This window comes from Populus trichocarpa, chromosome 4 (genome assembly GCF_000002775.5).
Source record: "Populus trichocarpa isolate Nisqually-1 chromosome 4, P.trichocarpa_v4.1, whole genome shotgun sequence".
NCBI lineage: Eukaryota > Viridiplantae > Streptophyta > Magnoliopsida > Malpighiales > Salicaceae > Populus > Populus trichocarpa.
The window spans coordinates 17,747,105-17,772,226 of NC_037288.2; the positions used below are offsets into that span (position 1 = coordinate 17,747,105).

A 25,122-nucleotide genomic window follows, 5' to 3' on the forward strand; every position below is an offset into this window, starting at 1 on the left:
AAAAAAAAACTCAAAAGAAAGCTCCGTTTGAACCACCATTAATTTGTTAACCAAGTATTTAAAATAATATATCAATCTTTTTCAGTGTTTATATAGACACCTACCCATAAGAATTTCCTTTGCTTCCGCTGTGACTCCATCACTTTGATTTGTGGCGAGACAATTTTGGAACTATACGCCCATCCCATTATGAATTGCTCATACGATAACTTAGAACTTCTGTCTTTAAGGAATTCTACAATTACCACTCAAAATAACATCTTATCTGGCCAGTCAATCGCCTTCCTTGTGGACATTTCTACATTTCCTGTAACATGAACACATCCACTGATAAATAGATACAACGATTATCCCATCTGTTAAGACACTAAGCATCCACATGATGGAGGATTCTAACTCCAAAATCAAGCAAAAAGCAAGAAAGATCCAGCCAAGTCAGGTATTGACCATGAGATTTTTGTTTTTTTGTTTTCAAGAAAAAGCAACACAGGAAAAGATTTCTTACCAAGCAAAAAATAAAGAAGAAAAATTAGGAAAGAAAGAGAAGGTGCTCAGACAGTGAAGAATGGATCAGAGGGTTTTTCCTCATGGTTAAATCAGATTAACGAGATTATAGTCTCATCATCACAGCACCTTCTCCCTTTCGAAATAGACAGATTTGTATAAACGCGAAACAAAAGAGATCAAAATGAAAGAATAAAATCATGATTTTGCAGAGAGGGGCGGAGAGACTTTTATAACATCTTCCACAGCAACGCATGTAGGGTTTAGGGTTTGCATACCCTGATTTTAATGGGACAATGGACATCAGATAATTACTGGGATGCCCTTTTCAGTTCCCTAGTAGATATCTGACCAGGAGTGGCGCAGTGAACCCATTTAACAATAATCTTGGGCCTGACTTAAATATAGCCCATAAATGTGGGCCGAGAAAAAAGCAATAATATTGGGCCTGACTAAAATCCATTGTATATTGCTTTTTTTTCCCCCCTCTTTATTACAACTATCAAGTATCGCCTTGGCTAAACAAAGTCGTCTCTAACACCCAAGGTGTTTGTTGCTTGAAGGAATGAAGAAAAAATTCAAGGAATAAAACCCAAGTCTATACCTAATCAGCCGCACGCAGCAATGACTTTCTAACCCTAGTTTTTAGGATACGATTCCATTTGTTTATAAAATTCAACATGCCTTTTTCTCTGTTTATTCTATCTTTTGTTTGAAGGTCACGTTAATAGATCAAGGGTGGCTATATATATATATATATATATATATATATATATATATATATATATATATTGTTGGGTTCATGAATATTATACACCTAGCACAAAGTATAAAACAAAATTATTCAAGAATTTCTAAGATCCTGTTAGATAGATCTAGAGTTATTTAGAAATTTATTATATAGAGATTTGATGTTCTTTGGCTTTAAATAATTCCTTAAAGGCTGAGTTGTCGCAAACTATAGCTTGTCAAATTATCTGACTTTCAACGGTAATCCACACGAATCACCCGTGAAAAATCTCATGAATCCCTATTTAAAAGAGAGATTGTTATACCTAGAATGTTAGCTCTAATATTGTGTTTACGTAGTTTTTCTATGTAACAGACAACCACAAAAATAAAAGGCATGACTTACTATTTATAGAAAAATCTGAAAAACCCTATAAATTAATAAAATATCAATTTACCTCTTGAATAATATTCATATATTAATTTAGGATAGTTTTAGAAATTAACATAATCAAGTTCTTACTTGATTTTTCTAGGTCTAAAAATATAATCCATGCATGTATTAATTATATTCTACTTTTTAATTTCTAAAAAATATTTTAATTAAATTATATTTAGTTAAATCATTTTAATTTAATTTATAACTAATAATTTTTAATGTGAATTACGCGTTAGCTTCTTGATGAAAATATTTTCGTTTTGTAAAGAAGAGTAATCTTAACCCAATCTAACTGTTTTTCCTGTTCTCAGCCGCCTATCCAAAAACTACTAAAATTATTTGCTGGGCTCTACTAAAAGTTGGCGGCCGTATTTTCACGTTATAGGATGTGTAGCTAGAGCATGCATTCTTCTTGTAAATCAATGAAAAACTCTATTAAAAAATATTAATTTTATGGACTAAATTGGATGGATTGTATGAACATTGATTTAGGCCGCCATGTAACACGATACAGTACAACTTCAAAAACAAATAATCCGTGCATGTCAAGCTTTGTCCGCTGGCAATTACAATAATTCCTCTGTAATTCGCCTGCATATTTATGCTAAGATCATCATCTTTAAGCTTCACTAGTGAGAAAACGGCCGCTGGCCGCCAGTTTCATTGACCTTCATTTGGATAAAACGTATAATTAGAACCATTGAAATTCTCTGAACAGTATATATATATAAATCAAGTACCTTTGATTGATTCTTAAACTAATTAAACCATTGTTTTGTGAAATTTTAATTTTCTGCACTGCCTCCGAGACGAAGAAAAGTGATCAATCACATGCTCACATGGGTTCTGCTACAATGAAGGTTTATGCAGCTTATATTGCTGTGATTTTAGCTCATTTTGCTTTACTTTCCCTCATGTCTGCCGCTACCACTGGATCAATAGACATGTCAACTGCTATTCTGATAAGGGTTGAACAGTCTGGTAAAGGAGATTTTAAGAAGATACAAGATGCCATTGACTCTGTTCCATCTAATAACTCTGAATTGGTTTTCATTTGGGTTAAGCCAGGAACTTACAGGTTTGAGCTTAAGTGCTAGTTTATGTTCTAACTGATGTTATTTTATCCAGTGATGCTTAAAACGTGATTATTATATGTTTCTAATGAGCTTGTCTCGGTATTATTTTTAATTTTGTGTCAATATATAATTTGTGCTTAAGCAGAGAAAAGATTGTTGTTCCTGCCGATAAGCCCTTCATAACATTGAGTGGCACACAGCCTTCAGACACTATAATAACATGGAATGATGGTGGGAACATAATGGAGTCTCCTACACTAACTGTACTGGCTTCTGATTTTGTTGGTCGATATCTCACTATTCAGGTACTTAGCTGCTTTGTATTACCTTTCATTTTCTTAATTTGCGTGGTAGAAACTTGACAAAGCTGCTAAATGTTACTATATATGTTAAGGAATTTTGACTGATATCTTTTTATCTTGATTATTGTCAATAGAATACATTTGGAAGCGCAGGCAAAGCTGTTGCACTAAGGGTGTCAGGAGATAGAGCTGCATTCTATGGTTGCAGGATTCTTTCTTATCAGGATACTCTCCTCGACGACACTGGATCACATTATTATAGCAATTGCTACATTGAAGGAGCCACAGATTTCATATGCGGAAATGCTGCTTCGCTCTTTGAAGTGAGCACAACATTATTTCTGCTTAAACTAATGTTTCTACAGATTAAAACCCAAAAGAACTAGCAACCGAAAAGAAAATTTTTTCACTCGTACATTTTTCTTTTCTGCAGAGGTGTCATTTACATTCAATTTCCACAAATAATGGATCTATTACCGCTCAACATAGGAACTTGGCATCTGAGAATACTGGCCTTGTCTTCTTGGGTTGCAAAATCACCGGTGCCGGAACTACATTTCTAGGACGGCCATGGGGTGCTTATTCTAGGGTGCTGTATGCCTTCACTTACATGTCAGGTGTGATAGCTCCTGCAGGGTGGGATGATTGGGCTGACCCAAGCAAGCATAGGTACGTGGGTGTTCTGCTGACACATTCATGTCAGAATCTAACAACAAAATACTAATTAATATCCTTACAATTCGTAACATGATTTTTGTGTTCATTAATTAATGAGTAGAATGCTTTTTTAACATTTTTAGTTCTGTTTGTTCAATTTCCATTATAGTACGGTGTTCTACGCCGAATACAAGTGTTATGGTCCTGGAGCTGATAGATCTAAGAGGGTTGGATGGTCACAGAGCCTGTCCAATGACGATGCTGCACCCTTGTTAACCAAAGACATGATCGGAGGGAGTAGTTGGCTCAGACCTGCACCAACCTCCTTCAAACGAGGCTCTACCATTATTAAGCCTGGCAGCAAATTGTGATTTCAAAACGTAAAAGCTGTTGCCAATTCGCACTCCTGTCATCAATTCCTTGTATGTAATGGATACCATTAATATTATGTTATTCTTACATTGAATATATTCTTTCATTTATCCTTTTCATGAGGAGATGTTATTTATTAAGTGATGAAAACAAATAAAATGGAACTAAAAATCTTCTTATGTGGGTTCAAAAATCACCTAAAAAGTGAAAAAAACATCATCTTTGAATTCAAGCTACCATGCTCAAACTATATATGAATTTAGACATGGTGGCTCGAGCCATGTTGAGCATGTTGTTACGCCCAATAAAAAAGCCTCGCTAGGTGTGACACCTTGTTGGGCGTATCACGCCCAACAAGAGTTAGGGGTGCTCGACGCACTAGCAGTACCCTCCTAATTAATTGGGGGTGTTGGGTGCACCAACAACCATTACTGGATTCAGGCATAACGTCTCGATTCATCACCTAATTTCTTGGGGTGCTGGGCACATACCCTAGCACCCCCTGTGGGCTTAGGCACACACCCCGAATCCAACATCCTGTAGGTTTGAGTGCGAGCTCTGAGCCCAACACTTCCTTAAGGATTTTTTCTAGGACTTCACGCGAGTCCTTCAGTATTTTATACTGATCAAATACATATTATTTTAAGTATAATACAACTTCAAATATCACAAGGATGAAATTATATTTTAGCCTCTCATCTCCACAAAAAGACAAGATTTATAGGCTATAAATACACAATGAATCCTTCAAAATCAAGTTTCACAATCTCTTCATTCTTAATATTTTCAGCATATATATTTTCAGAGTTTATTTTTCTAAAATATCATTGTAGTTTTTTTTTCTGCAAACTTACTGACTTTACTATCGGAGAGTCCTCACGTCCATCAAAGAAAACTTTTTGCAAGTACCAACTAACAATCACTTTTGTTTGCTAGGCATTACCTGCTACTATCACAACTATTGGTTGTTTTGGTTTACCAGACACCATCCGTTACTATCATAGCTATCGGTCATCTTGGCTTATCATGCATTATTTGCTACCAACCACCTATATTTTTTATATCAAGTTGTTAGATACCCTGCAAGGGAGATTGGATCGAATTGCTTGAATTAAAAAACTAATCACTTATCAAACATATCATCCTCATTCCTAATCATCTTAAATTTTAGGAATGATCAACATGTGATTTAAGTTTTCTTTCGATTGATAAATGTTTTACTATTGACTAATGCTCATTGAGATGATAATATGGCACCATCATGAATGTTGTGTAGCTTATACTTAACAGAGGCCGCTCGAAGGTTCAATTATCGCATGTATATATAAGAAGCTTCACAAAATAATAGGAGCAAAATTATTCAACAAACCAAGACACATGACGAAAGCTCACCAAAAAATCGGTGGCTATAAACAAAGATTATGTTGAGACTTGAAGGAGCTGCCTCTACGTATAAAGGGTGCTGCATTTTAAAGAAATCAATTCCTCCTAATTTGAGCAGTTAATATCACAACCGAAATAATATTCAACAAATAGAAAGAAACACATAATCACTCACAAGCAAGGTTCTTGTTTAGTTGTTTCATGACTAGTCTGATCACATTTACAAAGCTTAGTCTAGTTGGAGTTAGCTTCCAAACCTTTCGGTTATACCATAACGAAGATCAGCATGGCGTGCCAAACCTAGCGAAGTAAAACTCAGGTGCATAGATTAAAAGCTAGCTATTCCAGAAAATGGTAAAAAAGAAGAAAAACTTTGAGACTAATAAGACCAAACGATTAAAAAATGATAACATGGGCATGAACCAGCTACAGAGGTCAGTGATTGTGCTGGAGTTACTGCACCATCCAACAACAGTTCTGATTCACAGACCTTGTGGGTGTAAAAATTCTCCTGTACCCATTAACATGTACGTAACATTCCAAATGGGAACTCTATACCCCCATGAAAAATAGTAAGGGAAAAGGAGAACAAAATTTGATCTCTTTCCTTAACAGTAAAGCTCAGAGTAGAAATATTTGGCTTAAGGTAGCTCTCATGCTCGTGTGTATATATTACTAATATTTCAAACAAAAACTGTGGATTTACTAGTCTCCTTTTCAAGCTGAATTGGTACTCTGAAAGTCCCTATCAGTATTTTCCTTAAAGCTTTTGTATGCAACCTGCAGTCATCCTCTACCTAATTCAACAACACCACCTCCCTCTACAAGCTTCTGTCTTAGCCTCTTTCAATTACTATATATACATATATCAATGGATTTCAACTCTGTCTCATCGAAGAACATTTCACACTGCATTCAAAACATTCAGAATGGCAGCAGCGTTGTCTAAAAGTTTTTGTTTGGGTTATTATTTTCTCTTACTCTGCTTAATTGGATTCATTTCTCATCCGGCCAAAGCTGCTGTTAAGAAATACCTGTTTGATGTTAGTATTTTTTATTTATTTATTTATGAAAAGTGCTTAAAAATTAATACTAGCGTTTTACACGCTTTTTCTTTCTTGTGAAAATTTCATACCAGTTTGATGTTTTTTTTTTCAATTTTTTCCAGATTCAAGTGAAAAATGTTAGCAGGCTGTGTCATGCCAAGCCGATTGTCACAGTAAACGGAAGGTTTCCAGGGCCAACTGTATATGTTAGAGAAGGAGACAGAGTTCAAGTGAATGTCACTAACCACGCGAAATACAACATGTCTATTCATTGGTATGATCAATGAATAGATGTATGTTTGCAACCTTATGAATTTGTGTGAAAGATCTTATTTTGTTGATGGAATAAATGCTGGTTTTTGCAGGCATGGGCTTAAGCAATTTCGTAATGGCTGGGCAGATGGACCTGCTTATATAACACAATGTCCAATCAAGACAGGACATAGTTACACCTATGATTTTAATGTAACAGGGCAAAGAGGAACATTGTGGTGGCATGCACATATCTTTTGGCTAAGGGCTACTGTCTATGGTGCCATTGTTATCATGCCAAAACCAGGAACCCCATTTCCTTTCCCTCAGCCTCATAGGGAAGAAACCATAATTTTAGGTGGGACAGAAATGAACAACTTGATTAATGAACTCCTATTGTCCAAGATGTTTACATTTTTAATACAATTGATTTTTGTACAATTTGAAAATATGTAGGCGAATGGTGGAACAATGATGTTGAAGAGATTGAAAAACAAGGGAGCAAGCTGGGATTGCCACCAAATGCATCTGACGCGCATACCATTAATGGGAAGCCAGGGACGCTCTTCCCATGCTCTGAGAAACGTAAGCAAATATTTTGATCCTAGTCCTGTGTTAAGCATCAATGGATTTTCCAAAATCTTCTAAGGCTTTTTCACAAATATGGAGTACACACCAAGACAGTTTACAAGAAACCAGTATACCATCAAATTCTTAGAAGAGAACAATTTTCTAGAATGTTGTATATTAAGATCACCTCTTTGTTATCATGCGCTATCTTTCTCTTTCTTTTGGCAGATACATTTGCCATGGAGGTTGAACAGGGAAAGACATACCTCTTGAGAATCATCAATGCTGCACTCAACGATGAGCTTTTCTTTGCAATCGCTGGTCACAACATGACTGTGGTAGAAGTTGATGCAGTTTACACCAAACATTTTACCACTCAAGCAGTACTGATTGCACCAGGACAAACCACAAATGTTCTTGTTCAAGCAACGCAATCACCGAACAGATATTTCATGGCTGCTAGGCCTTTCATGGACGCTCCACTTACTGTAGACAACAAAACTGCCACTGCTATACTGCAGTATAAAGGCATCCCAAACACTGTAATCCCTATCCTTCCCAAGCTACCGGCACCAAATGACACTGCTTTCGCACTTAGCTACAATGCCAAGCTTAGAAGCCTAAACTCTCCACAATTCCCAGCAAATGTGCCTCTTAAAGTTGACAGGCATCTTTTTTACACAATTGGTTTAGGAATAAATCCATGCCCATCCTGCTTAAATGGAACACGACTCACTGCTTCCTTAAACAACATCACTTTTGTAATGCCCCAAATTGGCCTCCTTCAAGCTCACTACTTTAACACCAAGGGAATATTTAGGTTAGATTTCCCAGATAACCCTCCATCACCATTCAATTACACTGGTGTACCACTCACTGCAAACCTCGGCACTACACTAGGCACAAGGCTTAGTAAAATTGTCTATAATTCAACTGTGCAATTGGTACTACAAGACACCAATCTTCTCACTGTCGAATCACACCCTTTCCACCTTCATGGTTACAACTTCTTCGTTGTTGGAACTGGAATTGGAAACTTTGACCCTAAAAAGGACCCAGCAAAATTTAACTTGGTTGATCCTCCCGAGAGAAACACAGTTGGGGTGCCTACTGGTGGATGGACTGCTATAAGGTTCAAGGCAGATAATCCAGGTACATATAGTAGTGCATAACCATATGGACTTCAACATGGTTTTTCTTGTTCTTTAGTCATCCAAAGTGTTTTATTACTTTTCAGGGGTATGGTTCATGCACTGTCATTTGGAGCTACACACAAGCTGGGGATTGAAAACAGCATTTGTCGTCGAGGATGGAGTAGGTCCAGATCAGTCAATCTTGCCTCCACCTAAGGATCTTCCTCCTTGCTAGCATTCAGAACCAAACATCTCAATTTAAATTAAATGTTTGAAAAGGATGGCTAACACTCCTTTTGAGTTTACAATCTCCATGTGACAATTTCTCGATTGCTGAAAGAGCCGCCAAGTGTAAATGGGAGAACTGAATTAAGCTATTGTTTCGGATTCTTTGTAATTGAAACTTGTTATTGTTGAATAAATTTCTTTTTCATGATAGCCCCACCAGTTAAGCCTAGCAGATTAGCACCGCTTGATTTTGGTTTCTTTTAGGTCATGACCAGATAATTAATTTGCATTTCGCTACGGTTGAATCAATTATTATTTTTTTAATGTAAAACAAAATGTTTTTACGTTGTTAATGTTTTTTTATAGTGAAAAAAAACTTAATTAATGAGGAGATTGACTTAATATAATCTAATATAATCCAATTTACTTGACAGGTTCAAAAATAATATGAACGACCAATAAAAACATAATTTAAATCAAAAGAATTTTAAAAAGATATTCTTTTTAATATTAAAATAATAATATATTAGATTGACTTGTAACAACTAGAGTTAATATACAAAATCTAAGATCTGAGTTATGAGATCATGATAACCCAATATAATAAAAATAAAAACATAAAATAAAATTATGAAGCCCAATTCCTAGTCAACTCAATGTTGAATGATAAAATTGAGAAAAATAAATAAATAAAGGACCTAAAAAAACTCACGTTAACATACTGAACTCGCGACTCGGATCATAAGATCAAGATAACCCCATAAAAAATCAAATCAAAATAAATTATGAAGTTCAATTCCTAATTAGTCCAATATTGAAGGATTGAGATTAAGAAAAGAAATCAGTTAAAAAAAGAACATAAAAAAATACAGGAGTTAATCTGCGCAAACATGGGACCCGAGTTATGAGACCGAGATAATCTCATAGAAATTAAAAAAAAAATCCAATTTAACCCGAGTTAACCTACCAAACTCGCGACCTTGATTATGAGACTGAGTTAACCCCATATAAATCAAATCAAAATAAATTATAAAACTCAATTGCTAATCGATCCAATGTTGAATGATAATTTTTTTTAAAAAAAAATCAATTAAAAAATGACACTAAAACAACTTGAATCAACCTGGGTTAATCTGCTAGACACTATTTCAAAGTCATGAGGTCGAGATAGCATAATAAAAAGCAAAATAAAACAAATCATGGAGCCTAATTCCTAATCAACTCGATATTAAATGATGAAATTAGGGGGAGTCAATTAAGAAAAAGAAAAAAAATGAGTACACTGAGTTAATCTGTCAAACTCGCGACCCAGGTCGTGAAACTGGGACAACCTAGCTAGTAAATAAAAAATCCAATGTTGAAGGACTCGTGATCCGGGTCATGAAACCTAGATAACCTCATAAAAAAATAAAAAATAAAAAGACTCAAGTTAACCTGTCAAACCCATGATCCTAGTCATGAGACTGAGATAACCCTATAGAAATCAAATAAAATAAAATTATGAATCTCAATTCCCAATCGATCCAACATTGAATGATAAAATTGAAAAACAAAATTAATTAAAAAAACACAAAAAACAACCCGAGTCAACTTAGATTAACCCGTTAAGCAATATCTTCAGGTTATAAGGTTGAGATAACCTAATAGAAAGTAAATTAAAATAAATTATGAAGTTTAATTCTCAATAAACCTAATAGATTGATTTTTTTTTTATTTTATCCTTCAACATTAAATTGGTTGTAAATTAGGCTTTTTAATTGAGTCCAAATCTGATATTTCACAGATTATGATTTTGAAATATTAACCCGATTTTAGAAGATTGTCATGGCTTGCTTGGTTTTTAATGTTATTAAATTATGGTTTTTTTTATGTTATTAAATTAATCGAACTTATTAAACTCAATAGCTTGGGTCTCAAATTTATTTTACTTCTTTAGAAATCCTAGTGTTGCCTTAACTTTGTTCTTTTTACATTAAAAAAAAATTAGTTTGGCTTGCAGCATCTGACCACCGATATAAGTTATTCGAGTCATTTTTTTTTAATATTTTTTAAATTATTTTTTTGCTTTCAACCTTTGATATTTGGTTTATTATAATTGGGCGTCTAATTTGTTTCAATATGGGTTTCATGGCTTTATCATAATTCTATATCCTAGATTGTGAGTTTCACATATTAATCATTGTTGACCTGAATCAATCTAATATATTGTTTAATTTTAAGTATTTAGTATTTTGGCTATTATGGAATTTTTAAATTCCTAACATCCTCACATTATTTTTTTAGATTGAAAAAAAAATGAACTGATCCGTAATATACCGCAGGTGAAAAAGCTAGTAATATTCTAAAGGCATATATACATGTAACTTCAGCAGATGTGTATTAATAGCATATTTCCAACCAAATTGCTAATCTAGTTGAATCCAATACATGGCTTCAAGACATGACCTTCCAAGTAAATCCAAGGCCCAAACGATACATCTGAAAGAACTTCAATAATGTATGTAACTGCGGTAGTAGTTCTCAATCCCTGGTAAGTGGCGAGAAACACAGGTCTGTAAGGGATGAGGCGGTTCTTTTTATCACTTTCTGGTTTGTTCTTGCTTTATTTTCTTTTCCGTTGGGATTAACAGAAACAAATGGAGGTAAGGTTAATGATATCAAGAAGACATTTTGGGTGTCTATCGAAATGAGGGTCTGTCATAAAATGAGGCTTATCATCGAGTCAGGAAAGGAAGCTCAATTTACTGTTTAATGCAATCTGTAATTATACTTGTAGAGGAGGTCCCTCGAGACTGTCCCAAAAAGTCGAAGAAATGCCTTAGCTCCTCCCCTCCCCCCCTCACGCTAAACAGATTCACCAGATGGATGAACACAGGGGGCCTGAGGGTTTCGGTGTCTAAGAATTGGCTTGGGAAGTCCCAAGGTGCTTCAAAAAAATTATTGAAATGAAAATTGCCGATGAAAGGAAAGCTTAATGCCACATAATTCAAAGTTTCAAACAGAAAAATACCACAAGAATCTGAGTTTCTAACCAGGCAAAGAAAAAAAATATCATGCTCATCAGTGGCATCGAATCATTACAAAAGATCAAATGTTGCACCTCACCTCACATGGCACTTGTAACATTACAGTTCACAGCTAAAAATCAATCAAAAGGTGAGCAACATTGCCAGTAAAAAGGTTAAATTAAGCTCTCTTTTTCCTAACCAATGCTGGTATATATCCTGCCATTTCTAGGCCTCTTGGAAGATTTTGGAATAGCCTGCGCAAAATGCATAGCACACCAAGACCCAAAAAGGAAAAATACATCATCAATAAAACATCAGATGCCTTGCCAGATCCCGATAGCTCTGCTAATATAGCAACCTGTAAATTTACACAACAAAAATAAAATCAGTAATCAAATCAATAATATCTTTTTTTGTGTTTGTTTACCATGGAGGTGAGAAGGGAGGCGCCATGGGTGAAGCAAGTGGTGTTAAACCAAGATTTGGAAGCCTAAAGAGCATACAAATTTTTGTGTTAGTTTAATAATTCAATCAGTTGATTATATACGATATTATTATATTTATATACATATATATTTATTGTTAATAAATATTTAATTTATCTTTAATATTTAATATTATATTATATTAATAAATCTAATATTATATTTATGAATTTAGAGTAAATTAAAATAAAGTTCATAAGATAAAAATATTTTACAAAGAAAATCATAAAGTTGTTATAATTATGAGATTTCTATTGCATCAAAGTATTGTTTCTAAAATGTTCATGGTCGATACTCTCTTAAATACTTGACATTCATTAAAACCGTAAAGACTAATACGTATTATGTTATTTCTTTTATAAAAGAAAGTAATTATTCTTATAAGCTGAGGTATAAGGGATACTTAGAACTAATATGTAGGTTCTTGTCATAAAACGTGTACACTAAACTGACTCGCATGAGAATTATATATATAAAGATATCACATGTGTCTATAAAAAAACTCACGTGACGGTTGTGTATGTGATCCTTAAATTTATGACTTTCCTAATATAAAGAGTGTTGGAGTGTCATGTTTTAATCTTGTTACATGTTATATTGGTAAATGTAACAAATATGCAAACATTTGATATAACATAAACTATATGAAGGTTTTTCGAGTGATCAAGAGAGAATTCATCACCCTAAGTGAATTAGAGAAAATGTTCCACATGTTCTCAAATAATATTGATTGTTAAATTCTTGCGCAAAGTGAAATGAAATTTGAAAAGAATTTCAAGTATTATTCAAATGATCAATGACTATAATGTTGTGAACAAATATGATTTGACACGGTAGGCACACTTCATACTAAAATGTTTAAATTGAAACATTATTGATGAAAGGATAATAATTACATTGAGAAACCGGTCATTGAAAGGTTAAGTCAAACCACTTATAACTTTCATAATATTCGGGGGATCATGACACGTTGCTAGACGGTGCATTTGATTTTCAAATATAAATTAATCAATTATTGAATTGATAATAAATTAAATTGTTTGATTTATTTAATTTTATTTATTTATAATTATAATTTATATTTAGGCCAATATATTAGAAACCTAATTGGTCACGCACAATAAAAATTATTAGTCAAAAATTAAATTGGGATAATTAATTATGTGTGACTTGATTGGAAATAATTTTAGAAATTAAGCATTAGAATGTATTTAATTCAGGGATTATAATTCTAGTCCTAGAATAATCAAGTTGAGACTTGATTGATTAAATTTATAAAATTATCTTTAAATAATATATGGATGTTATTTAAGGGTCAAATAGATATTTTTCTATTTATAGAGTTTTTAAAATTCTCTATAAATATAAAATTATGCCTCTTATTTTTTTAAAAAAGTTGTCTATTAAACAGAAAAACTATATAAATCACAAAATAAAGAGGTAGCACTCTAGGCATATCAATCCCTCTTTCTTAAATATGGATTTTGAAGATTTTTTACTGATAGTTTGTGTGAAGTACTGTTGGGGGCTGGAAAAATTAGACGGTTTATGGTTTGTGACAACCCAACATTTAAACTGGTTCAAACCGGTTTGGCTCGGGTTTTTTTCCGATTTTTTTCTGTTTGGGTTCGGTTCGGTTTTTTTGGTTTTTGGCTTATAAAACCAAAACCGAACCGAACCAATCAGTTTTTTCAAAATTCTAATCGGTTTTTTTTCACGGTTCGGTTTTTTGGGTTATTTTTTTCCAGTTTTCTTGGTTTAATCAGTTTTTTGGTTTTTTTGCTCACCCCTATTTTTTCCACTCATTTTCTCTTATTATTCTTTACTATTTTCAAGTTTACTCAAAATAAAACATTTAATTTACTAAATATATATATAGTCAGGATAAAAATGGAATGACATTAAAAAAAACCCATCATCAATCAATTATTTATCAGACAAAAACAAAAACAATTAGTAATATTATAATTTATCAGACAAAAACAAAAACAACGAAGAAATGCAGACTGCGAAAAGGCAGAACTACATCCTCCCCCCTCGATACTACAAAGACAATCACTCATCTATCATTGTAACCACATGAATAGCATCAAATTTAGAATTCAAATCGAGGGTGAAAAAAAACAAGGAAGAAAGAGAAGAAAGAAAGGAAGCTTTATTTATCTAATATACTCAATCCTTAACCCATCAACTGTCGTGTTGATGCAGCCTTCACTCCTCGGCAACAATGTCACCCATATGTTTTCATCTCCTTCTGCCTCCAAATCTTCTAACAGTTCCGAGATCCCCAACTTCAGATCAGTCTTCTTTCTGAAAACTTCAATATTGCTCTCCCTTGCTACCCTGGTCACGCCCGGATCAATGTGAACAAAGGTTCCTGCAAATTCCCTGAACCTCGGATTCATAATCGTCTCATTAACGACATTAACATAAACATCAAACTTAACATATCTTTCCTCTGGGATATCAATTCCATGCACAACCAGGATCTCTTCCTCTTCTTCCTTCTCTTTTTTGGTTCTTCGGACTTTTGGCCTATTGACCCTTGTTCTTAAGGTAGCGTCTAGAAATCGGCCATGGGGACTGAAGTTAGAGGATAGAATGTCGTTCCGTTGCAGTTGCTGCTGCTTCGCATTTTGCCTCATCCTTAGTATGTTACGGGCGACTTCTAGTGGAACAGAAGGCTTAGGACGGTTATTAAGCCATGTGAAATCGACCTTCTCATACGCATATTGCAGCTTTCTGATACTCAGCACATCGCGAATTTTGATTCTATTGAGCTGCAATTTCTCGTCATAAAAGAAAAAGGAAGAGTCTAGCCAATCAGGATCAGTGATAACCTTGTTCCCATGGAGCGTCCTCCAAACGTCCCAAAGACGATCGATATTGGCATGGTGTGGATAGAAAATAGGGTCTCTAGCAGCAGAGTAAAAGACACCCATATCCTCCCTGCTTCCCGGATTCAAATTGCTCCCTACCCACTTGTGCACAGTGTTGTGAGGGGCTAGTTCTATGGTGCCAGGCCCATTGCAAGACCCTCCCTCCCCTGCCTTATAAGGGCAGCCCATGAAGAGTTCCATCTTCTTTGCACCTGCTACCATTTGGTTATACATCATCACCAAGTTGGTGTGAACTTGGTCTTCAGGTCCTAACCCACTCTCGAAGCATCTGTAGTCTTCACTGCTAGGCGTAGTACAACTGTAGTCTAAATCAACCACACTTGGTGGAAAGTGGGAAAAGTCACGTGCTTCATGGAAAAATGGAGCCTTCATGTACATTTCAGGAATCACCATTCCTTCAGGAATGTCCCAAGGCCAGAATGGCAAAGCAAATGTGTCATCGCCTATGAGACTTCCAAGGATACGTTCGTGGAAATAGATCAACATACGGTGCCAGGGAAAGAACAGCCATGATCTGTGGATGTTAAGTGGAGAATTGGAGCCCTGCTGGTTATATGCTCCTGTGCAGAACAGACAGTGCAGATTGGCTTGACGAGTATAACTCCGAGGATCAGTGTCTGGAAGAGACTTCATTATGGTTATAGCCTTCTTGTACTTGGAAATATAGTTGTCGTCGAGGAGATGGGTTGGCCGTCGTACACGCAAAGGCAATGAAGGATCAGGAAATTGGAAATCAATAATAGCAACATTTGATTGATTCATTGGTGGGCAGCAGTAAACAGGAAGATCAGAGCGACCCATAGATTCATGGCACGATGTTAAATTTGGCAAAATAACTAGAGGTTTTTCCTGTTGATCCTTCCCCGGAGACGAGGCTAGTTTTAGCATGCCTGGGATTATGAAATTGAATTCCCTGCAAGTATTAGCAACTTATTAGAGATTTTGCATTCGGAAAGCATGTAGTCGAACCACCAACAATAAAAGGAAAATAAAGGAAGAGTGACATTGCATTAGCTAATTGAGAGAAAGTGGCTTGAGGTGACAAGCACCATTAAAAAAGAAGAAGAAAAACCTACCCCAAAAGCGCATGCTGGACTTCCGGTGCTTCAAGGATATGAAGAATCCGAGTAAAAGCTGCCACAATAGTGATTATGCCGAGGACCAGGCCCAATTTCTTTGCTTCCATGCTCGGAAAATCCTACACTCCTCCCAGTATGCTCTAACCTGTTAAGCAAAAAAAATAATAATTGATGAGGGGATATTAACGTTACCCAGACCATGCCTCTTTAATGCTATACAAATGCAATTCTGCCTCGACTGAGATAGAAGTAAATAAGTCAGAGGCTATATAAAAAATCAAGAAGAAAGGATAACAAGGTTTAGCAATTTATGTACTCAAATTGATGTACAAAGAGAAACAAACATGCAGGGTTAACGTTTGGACTGTAGTCTAAGATTACTATCAATTTTTTTTGCTTTTTTGAGATTAAGAACACAATTAAGTTGCCGGGACCTTAATTTATGTACGACTTGTCTGCATCAGTACAAGCATCCAATTTATCATTAATTATAATGACCCGCCTGCGCATTTATGGCATCCACTTTTTTTAGAGCTTCTTTCCTCCACGGATCTATATGTGCTGTATAAATGCTGAGTGCGTATTCTGTCACGACCGCTAATTTTGTCGGCATAACTTGTGTCGGATCCCGAGCCACGCTGCGATCAACTATACTGTTAATCTAAGCAAGACCAGGACGGTTCATAGTCACAACTCACAAGTGCTTTTAAACTTGATTTGGTGCTCCATCCAGCTCAAAACCCGAGTTAATTTTAATTTTTTTATAAATAAAAATAATATTGTTTTGATAAAAAAAATTAATGAATGAATTGTAACCGAGTTTTTAACCGAATCTTGATTTGATGGTCGATCCAGCTTAAAACTCGGGTCAATTTTAATTTTTTTATAAATAAATATGATATTGTTTTAGTAAAAAAAAAATAGTGAATGGGTTGTAACCGAGTTTTTGACCGAATCTTGTCAGGTCAACCGGGTCATTAAGTCAACCGGTCGGGTCGGTCGGGTTTTTGACTGCTTTTTTTTTTAACCCAGCCCGGTTCCAACCCCAAGTCAGCCGGGTCCCGGGTTGACCTGCCTGGCCAGGTTTCAAAACTATAATAAAAACCGGAAACAAATCATCATGCAATTTCCTTCTTTGAAACATCATAGATATTGAAAAAAATATTATTCATAGATGGTAATAAAATGACATAAACATACAATGGAATGAACTTAACTAAGCATGCGTAATTAATTAGAATTTATAAATACATGTAACAATAAATATGATGTATAAACATATTTTTTAAAATTAATTTTAAGCATAAGTCATTGTTTAAAAAGTTCAAAGACAGGGTAATAACTCGATAATATATGAGTAGGACTTGCGTCCATATCAAATAACCCAAGACTTGGTAGAATGTCAAATCCAAATGATATAGGTTTAGCTCAATTCCAGGCCCAACATTCTCGGGTGTGAATATTAGCCGAGCCCAAGTGGGCAATGATCTGACGAGTTGTCAGACACAACTTCTTTTGGTTCAACTACGTGCTGAGCTAGATGAGATGTATGTTTGGCGAGCTACCATACCTAATATTCTTGGGTTCAGTTAGGTACTAAGCACAAATGGATATGAGTCTAGCGAGCTTTCAAATTCAACATCTTTGATGGAAAGAAGAATTGAAAATGGCTAGTTAACGAGCACATAACAAAGATGAATGACGATTGCAATACCTATGTGAACAGAGTGTAAACCATGTCAAAAGCATGGATATTTACTTAAGGTACTAGCTACAAAGTTGCACTCTATAATAAAACTTTGGTCATTTAGAGGTTGGGCAATGGATTTAAATTTAAAAATTTATATCCATTCTAGCAAAAACCATGCATATGTGTTAGTGATCATGGATTATTTTACAAAATAGATGGAAAATCAGGTCGAGATTAAAACTAGACATTTTCACAAATGTTGATTCTAGTCAAATGACAACAAAAAAAAAAGTACTAAAAAAACACAAAGTTCAAATGGTTTTTCAACTCTTGGAAAAAACAATTGGGTAAATCATCGGTCATGTGCATCCATGCACTTACACATGCTTCAAGGTGATGAAAAAATTACACATTACTTTAATGTGATTAGGTTTGTTCAACTAATCAAATTTAACTTGGTTAATTTTTTATCCAATTCAAATATAAATATGATCCAAATGAATTCTCAAATTAATAATTTTTTTAATTAACTCATGGAATAGAACTGAATTTGACAACTTAGCTACGGAAAACAGTATACTAAAAAATATGGTTTAACTGCCAAGACAGTAAGCATTCTTCCAGCTAATTCTAGAGGATCATTAACTATTTAATCTAAAATTAGATTTAGATTATCATGATTAGAAAGAAGCTTGAAGCTTTGTGATTATTATTTTAAAAAAAGAAGGATACTTGATATTTGAAGAACCTAAATTATTTGTTGGACTACTCCAAATGATGTGCCATAAAATGGGTAGATACATAATAGCAAATGAATCAATACCGATTAACAGGCCAAATGCCCATTAATCCCCAAAATTACTACGGCTGCAAACCTTCCAAAATTTCCCACAAGAACCCACGAATGACAAAACAACCCACTTGATCATAGACAGATTCTCTTGCCAAAATACAGAAACATCGCCATGCACACATCACAATTTGCTCACAGTCTAAAGTGTATTTCTGTAATTTCACACATGCATTCTCTCACTATGATTTGTGATCCAGTGACTCTCAATCCCCTCCGCAACTTTAAATCTTTCCCTTTTATCAAATCTCTTTTGACACTTGAAGACAGTAATTTCTGCTTATAATTGATCTTCAGACAGAAAATTTATGCAATGGCAACGAAAAGCAAGATTTTGTTCATTGGAGGGACAGGATACATAGGAAAATTCATTGTGGAAGCTAGTGCTAAGGCAGGCCATCCTACTTCTGTTCTTGTCAGAGACTCCACTCTCTCTAACCCTGGTAAATCCAATGTCATTGACAACTTCAAGAATCTTGGGGTCAATTTCCTCATTGTAAGTCTTTATTTTTTTCTTTCGCTTTTCTTTTGGGGGTTATAAGGGTTTCCTTAATTCTTTAACGTGGATTCAGGGGCATGTGCCACCAGTTAGATATCCCATTTTTTCGCTACTTGTTGGACCGGTGATTCATGTAATAAAAACTTATGTTCCCTAGGGATAATTTTTTGAAAAATCCATGTTATAAATGAGAAATTCTTATATATTATGGGCGCAGATTAACTAATAATTTTGTCTCGATTTATTAGTTGTTACAGCAACAAGTTATAATAATAGGGTTCGTCTCCAATTAAACTGTTTTTTTTTCCTGGAAAAAGAAAATGTGAAACTGGGAAATTTTATTATTTCTTTATATTTGCTTTTGTGTTTTCCGTTTTGAAGGGAGAATTATTTGATCATGAGAGTTTGGTGAAGGCTATAAAGCAAGTGGATGTGGTGATCTCTACAGTGGGTCTCAGTTAGTTGAGCAAGACAGGATCATTGCTGCTATTAAAGAAGCTGGAAATGTTAAGGTATTTATAACGTAGTTAAATTTGTCTGAGTGATCATGAGTTGTTGCCTAATTGACATGTGTTTTTCCTGTCTGGATTGGGGTTTGAAAATTCCCAAGTTTATGAATTATGTGCTTGTAATGAAAATTGTTGTTTTTCTGCAGAGATTTTTCCCATCGGAGTTTGGAAATGATGTGGATAGAGTGCATGCTGTTGAGCCAGCAAAATCAGCATTTGCTACGAAGGCTAACATAAGAAGAGCTATTGAGGCTCAAGGAATTCCGTTCACCTATGTATCGTCTAACTTTTTTCTGGCTATTTCCTTCCTTCTTTGAACCAGCCTGGAGCTACTGCTCCTCCAAGAGATAAAGTTGTCATCGTAGGTGATGGAAATCCTAAAGGTAGTGTGTCACAAATTCTGTTGAATTTTCCTTTGATAGAATTAAATTCTTAATGTCTCTTGTTTATTTCAGCAGACCCTCCATAGATTTTGGATGATGGTCTGCTAAAATTGTAAAGGCCATGCAACTGTTTTAATCAAAGTAGGCACTAGCCTACCAAGTGCTCTATTTGGTAATGGACTCCAATATCTAAGCATGTGAAAAGCTTGATGATGAATGCATCGAATGAATTTACAGTTCATGTTTTGATCTGTAGCTGTTTTCAACAAAGAAGATGACATTGCCACCTACACTATCAAAGCAGTAGATGATCCCAGAACCTTGAACAAAATTCTCTACATTAGACTGTTAGGATATTGCCATTTAGTGGCAATACCCCACCCTAAGCAAGTGGTTGCTCCATTAATGCCAGAAATGGTGGCATGCTTTGAGGCTTTATTAGCCCCTCCATGTTGACCATATTTGCCTATAAAAAAGGCATATTTGTGAGAGCAAAATGAGAGGGTTGAGAGAGTGAGAACGTGAGAATAGAGAGAGCTGCAACAGCTGTGTGTGAGAGCTGGGAGTAGAGTAGAGTGGATGTAATCCTCCTCCTCCATGTATTTATTGTATCTTTTCTCTATCTCTAATAAAATGAACATCTCCCGTGGATGTAGGCGATTTGCCGAACCACGTAAAATATTGTGTCAGTGTGCTTAGCCTCCTATGAGCAACTATCAGTACACCACCGGTCCGCGCATGGGGGAGACGGAATCCCCAACAATTGGTATCAGAGCACATGGTTTAAAGGGGTGTTTGATTTTGCTCAAAAATGAAAGTTGTCAAAATTATATTTTGACCATACCACTGTGTAGAGGAGGAACAAACGAAGCCACTGTTGAAAACCGCGTCGAAATCTGACGTCGGAAACCTCCGCACGCGCCATCACGCGCCGGCGAGGAGACTGCCCACGCGCACAGACGCGCGCCACGCGTCACACGCGTCTTCTTCACCCGGATGAGCTGACCCGACCCGAATACCAGACGACCCGACCCAAGTGCCAGACCCGGATAAGGATGACATCATCATGACGCCAGTATACACAGTCAGCACCCAGTCAGGAGACACGTCATAGTCCAGTCAGCATGTCATGTCAGCGTCCAGTCAGCATGCCATGTCAGCGTACAGTCAGCAGACACGCCAGTATAGTGGGTCCCACTACCATGTCACCAGATCAAGCCGAGCCGAGTTGAGCCGAGCCGTTTTGGAGCCGAGCCGTTTTGGAGCCGAGCTGCGAGCCGAGGGATAAGATTCTGTGCAGCAGAGTCTACGTGCAACCGGATCTGAGATTGAATCTGGGCAGCTCATCAGTCCAGAATTGTTTTGATCAAATCTTAGCTATCTGAAATGCGATTTGGACGATTTCAGACTTGTTTCCAGCTAATTTGATCATTCCGGATGCAATGGTACGGTTCGATCATTGAGATTTGAGACCAAAAATGGCGGTGGTGAATTAAGAGAGATTGCCCGATCAGGAGGCATCTGAAGGTCATCGTGGTGGTCGATGGAGATGAAGAAGAAGAAGGTGCACTTGTTTACCCAATTACATGTGCTGAACTGCTAAGTGGAGAAATTTTAGTTGCCTTGAAAGAAGGCAAAATTGGGACACTCTAGACACCCGATCATATGGACAATTTGAGGTGAAGAGTGGAAATTGATGAAGACCAATCTTGACGAATCTAAGAACTGGTAGTCTCGCCAGATGTTGAGAAATCATGTATTAAACCAGTATTTTCAGATCACTTGTAAAGGAAAGCCGCAACAAAGCTAGCAAATGGTTGTATATACGGAAAGACAGTACGATGGATAGATATGGCCTAAGAAGTTCTGTCTAGGAGATTGGGTTTTAAGCGGGACCAGTGTGACCCCTCCAATCTTTCCTGGGAACTTGCTTAGTGGAAGGATTATCCATACGGTACTATTTTCGTATATATAGCAGTTTGTAATGAAACGGTTGAAGACTAGCAGGATGACGGCATAAGGGAACAGTTGGGTTCCGTATGTTCAAGGATCTGATGGAGTGGTGATTTCTCCAAAGAAGTTAGATTCAGTGACTGTGATTTCTCGAGGGGAGAATTGATGAAGACCCTGATAATGGAAGAGAAATACAACAAGGGGATAAAGATTGGCACCCTATTTTGACTTGGACAGGTGTTATGACAGGATGAGCTGCTGTCAAACATAAGCAAGGAATAGGGAGAAATCTGGAGAACAGAAATTGCACGAGGGCACACGGAGATTGTGCAGAGTACCCGGAGGATCCAACGAGGTACTATAATGAGACAACAGGTGCAAGGAGAAGAAGTGTTCCCAGATGAAGCTCAGAGCAGAGACTGTTAAAGTTTGTACAACAGGAAGTCTCTTATGCTCTTGATGAAGACAACAGGCGAAGACCTTTCCAATGCATGCAAGAATGGAAAGAGAGCTGTTGTAGAGGCACCTAATTGAGGGGGTGCAAATGCCTATGATACAAGGCAACCGCCTATGATGAAAGGCGAAGACATCAAAGAGAGTTGGTGTAGGTGGAGCTGTCAAGCAGAAAGGCACAGAAGCTCCAAACATAGAAATCGAGGTGGAGGATTGCGAGGAGTATACCGCAACTTTCTCTTTCTATTTAGTCAGTGGCAGTAATCTCTCCCATAAGTGCACATGGTGGTAGAGACTTTTGGAGCCACTTTGAAGCATCTCAGCTGAAGGAGGATGCGGCCACCTATGAAAGGTGAAGACACCTTAGATGGAAGGTGTGTGAGGGCCATGATAGGAGCCCGGATCAGACCGCCCCATGACAACGGGCGAAGACACCTTAGAGAAGGTGTGAGGGCCGTGATAGAAGCCCCAGTTCAGACCGCCGCATGGCGACGAGCGGAGACACCTAAGGAGAAGGTGTGTGGGCCACGATATGAGCCCAGTTCAGAACAACCCCAAAGCCGATGTGATGGCTAGATACAAGTGGACAGGTGTATGGATAGCCAATGAAGTGGCTATGATGAGTATGGAGACAAATGCAGGATTGACTTTTATGGATATTGCCCCCATGCTAAAGATCAATGAGCTAGAAGACATTTGCCTTGGACAATAAGTGTGTGACTTGTAGAGCATTAAGACGCGGCTGCTATGAAGAAGCAGAAGGGCATGCGCAGGTTCCGAGAACGAGTTGACTCTTGTCAAGGTGGTGAGCTCGGTAATGGCATTGTAATACTCAGAGTATGAAGACAGATATGGATCAACCTTTAATGGGCTACCCCCATGGTTAAAGGTGGAGAGCTACCTGGACTCTTACGACTAAAAGCGAGAGACTCACGGAGAAGTAAGGCGTGGTTTCCTAGGGTGGAACAGAGGGCAGGCGCAACTCCTGGATGAGTAGACTCTTGGAAGAGTGGTAAGCTTGTGATCACATTGAAATACTCAATGACTGTCGCACTTGGGAATATTCGTTTGAGGGGGTGTTGTAAGCCTCAGTGTAAGGCTTGAAAAATCATTCCGGACCGAGCATGGTTGATACGCTCGAAGGGGAATGTTGTGTTGAAGATGCTCTTAGAATGGAAGCTTGGAAGACCTGCAGAATGCAAGCTTGTGCTGAAGAAGCAAGAGGACAATTGCCCACATAAATGGCAAAGGGGGTGATTGTTAGGATATTGTCATTTAGTGGCAATACCCCACCACTAAGCAAGTGGTTGCTCCATTAATGCCAGAAATGGTGGCATGCTTTGAGGCTTTATTAGCCCCTCCATGTTGACCATATTTGCCTATAAAAGAGGCATATTTGTGAGAGCAAAATGAGAGGGTTGAGAGAGTGAGAACGTGAGAATAGAGAGAGCTGCAATGGCAGCAGCCTTGCTGCCATTGCAGCAGCTGCAACAACTGTGTGTGAGAGCTGGGAGTAGAGTAGAGTGGATGTAATCCTCCTCCTCCATGTATTTATTGTATCTTTTCTCTATCTCTAATAAAATGAACCTCTCCCGTGGATGTAGGCGATTTGCCGAACCACGTAAAATATTGTGTCAGTGTGCTTAGCCTTCTATGAGCAACTATCAGTACACCACCGGTCCGCGCATGGGGGAGACGGAATCCCCAACATAGACCCCCAGCCAACACTATCTCATTCAATGACCTTGTGTCCTTGTGGGAGAAGAAGATTGGGAAAACCCTTGAAAGGATCTATGTTCAGAGGAACAACTTCTTAAAAATATCCGAGGTAAGGATATCATTTCACTAGCTTATAAGTTAACAGCTATGACATAGACAGTAAAATCTCTTCGATTTACAAGCATCTATTTACACTTCTGTCAACCTAGGCACATCTGATGATAACATTACTTCATCATTAGCATGACATTTTCTTAATAAATCTGCCCATGAGATGGATATAATCACGATGAAATAGTTAAATCATTTTTAACGAGTTTGAGTAACTGTTAGCAAATTTTGGCGAATTGCTTGTCTTCTCTTTATTCATTCTTTTTTCTTCTTTTTTTGTTATTTATTTTTGCAGAAGCTTCAGTTCCAGTAAATGTAATTTTATCAATCCGTCACTCAGTGTTCGTGAAGGGAGATCATACCAACTTCGAGATTGAACCATCATTTGGTGTGGAGGCTTCAGAGCTTTATCCTGATGTCAAATACACTACTGTGGATGAATACCTGAATCAATTTGTCTGAGTGTTCGACGTCAAGCAGCATTGCCTTAATAAATAATCATGTAGATGGTCGTAACACTTGCACTTATAGACATCCTTTTGACTATAAGATTACATTTCTCAAAATTGGAGTGATCATTGGTGTTTTAGCGCCTATTAATGCATTGTTTCGTATAGAAACTCCTTTTAATATGCCCCTCAGCACATCAGCCAAGGTCGGCAAACCTGAAAGCTTTCCCAAGGTTGCCATGCTGAATTATCTTAACAGAGAGTATGTTCTAGAATAGTGGTGCATTCCTCTTGCTTTTCCATATTAGCAGATGTTTATATAAGTTAAATGCAAACATGCGAT

The 25,122-nt window shown here is 36.8% G+C and overlaps 3 protein-coding genes, 1 non-coding gene and 1 pseudogene across 4 annotated transcripts; 3 read left to right on the plus strand and 2 right to left on the minus strand.

Annotated features, from left to right (window-relative positions):
* Window positions 1-549: 549 nt before the first annotated feature.
* LOC112327393 (small nucleolar RNA U30) lies at window positions 550-632 on the minus strand. Its single transcript, XR_002981609.1, has one exon. It is a non-coding gene; the product is annotated as a small nucleolar RNA U30 (small nucleolar RNA).
* A 1,776-nt stretch (window positions 633-2,408) lies between these two features.
* LOC7461226 (putative pectinesterase 11) lies at window positions 2,409-4,198 on the plus strand. Its single transcript, XM_024599293.2, has 5 exons — window positions 2,409-2,750; window positions 2,894-3,053; window positions 3,185-3,373; window positions 3,484-3,719; window positions 3,877-4,198. The coding sequence occupies exons 1-5, from the start codon at window positions 2,512-2,514 to the stop codon at window positions 4,076-4,078; spliced, it is 1,026 nt and encodes a 341-aa protein (XP_024455061.1). The 5' UTR covers window positions 2,409-2,511; the 3' UTR covers window positions 4,079-4,198.
* A 2,156-nt stretch (window positions 4,199-6,354) lies between these two features.
* LOC7469998 (laccase-11) lies at window positions 6,355-8,901 on the plus strand. Its single transcript, XM_024599245.2, has 6 exons — window positions 6,355-6,505; window positions 6,631-6,782; window positions 6,874-7,118; window positions 7,217-7,345; window positions 7,559-8,482; window positions 8,568-8,901. Exons 1-6 carry the CDS (start codon window positions 6,392-6,394, stop codon window positions 8,696-8,698), a joined length of 1,695 nt encoding a protein of 564 aa, XP_024455013.1. The 5' UTR covers window positions 6,355-6,391; the 3' UTR covers window positions 8,699-8,901.
* A 5,229-nt stretch (window positions 8,902-14,130) lies between these two features.
* LOC7469999 (aureusidin synthase) lies at window positions 14,131-16,544 on the minus strand. The gene is made up of 2 exons (XM_006384445.3): window positions 16,161-16,544; window positions 14,131-15,997 (listed from the first exon to the last, which is right to left on the minus strand). The coding sequence occupies exons 1-2, from the start codon at window positions 16,268-16,270 to the stop codon at window positions 14,344-14,346; spliced, it is 1,764 nt and encodes a 587-aa protein (XP_006384507.3). The 5' UTR covers window positions 16,271-16,544; the 3' UTR covers window positions 14,131-14,343.
* Window positions 16,545-18,700: 2,156 nt separating this feature from the next.
* On the plus strand, window positions 18,701-24,960 carry LOC18097875 (phenylcoumaran benzylic ether reductase POP1-like; annotated as a pseudogene).
* Window positions 24,961-25,122: the final 162 nt, after the last annotated feature.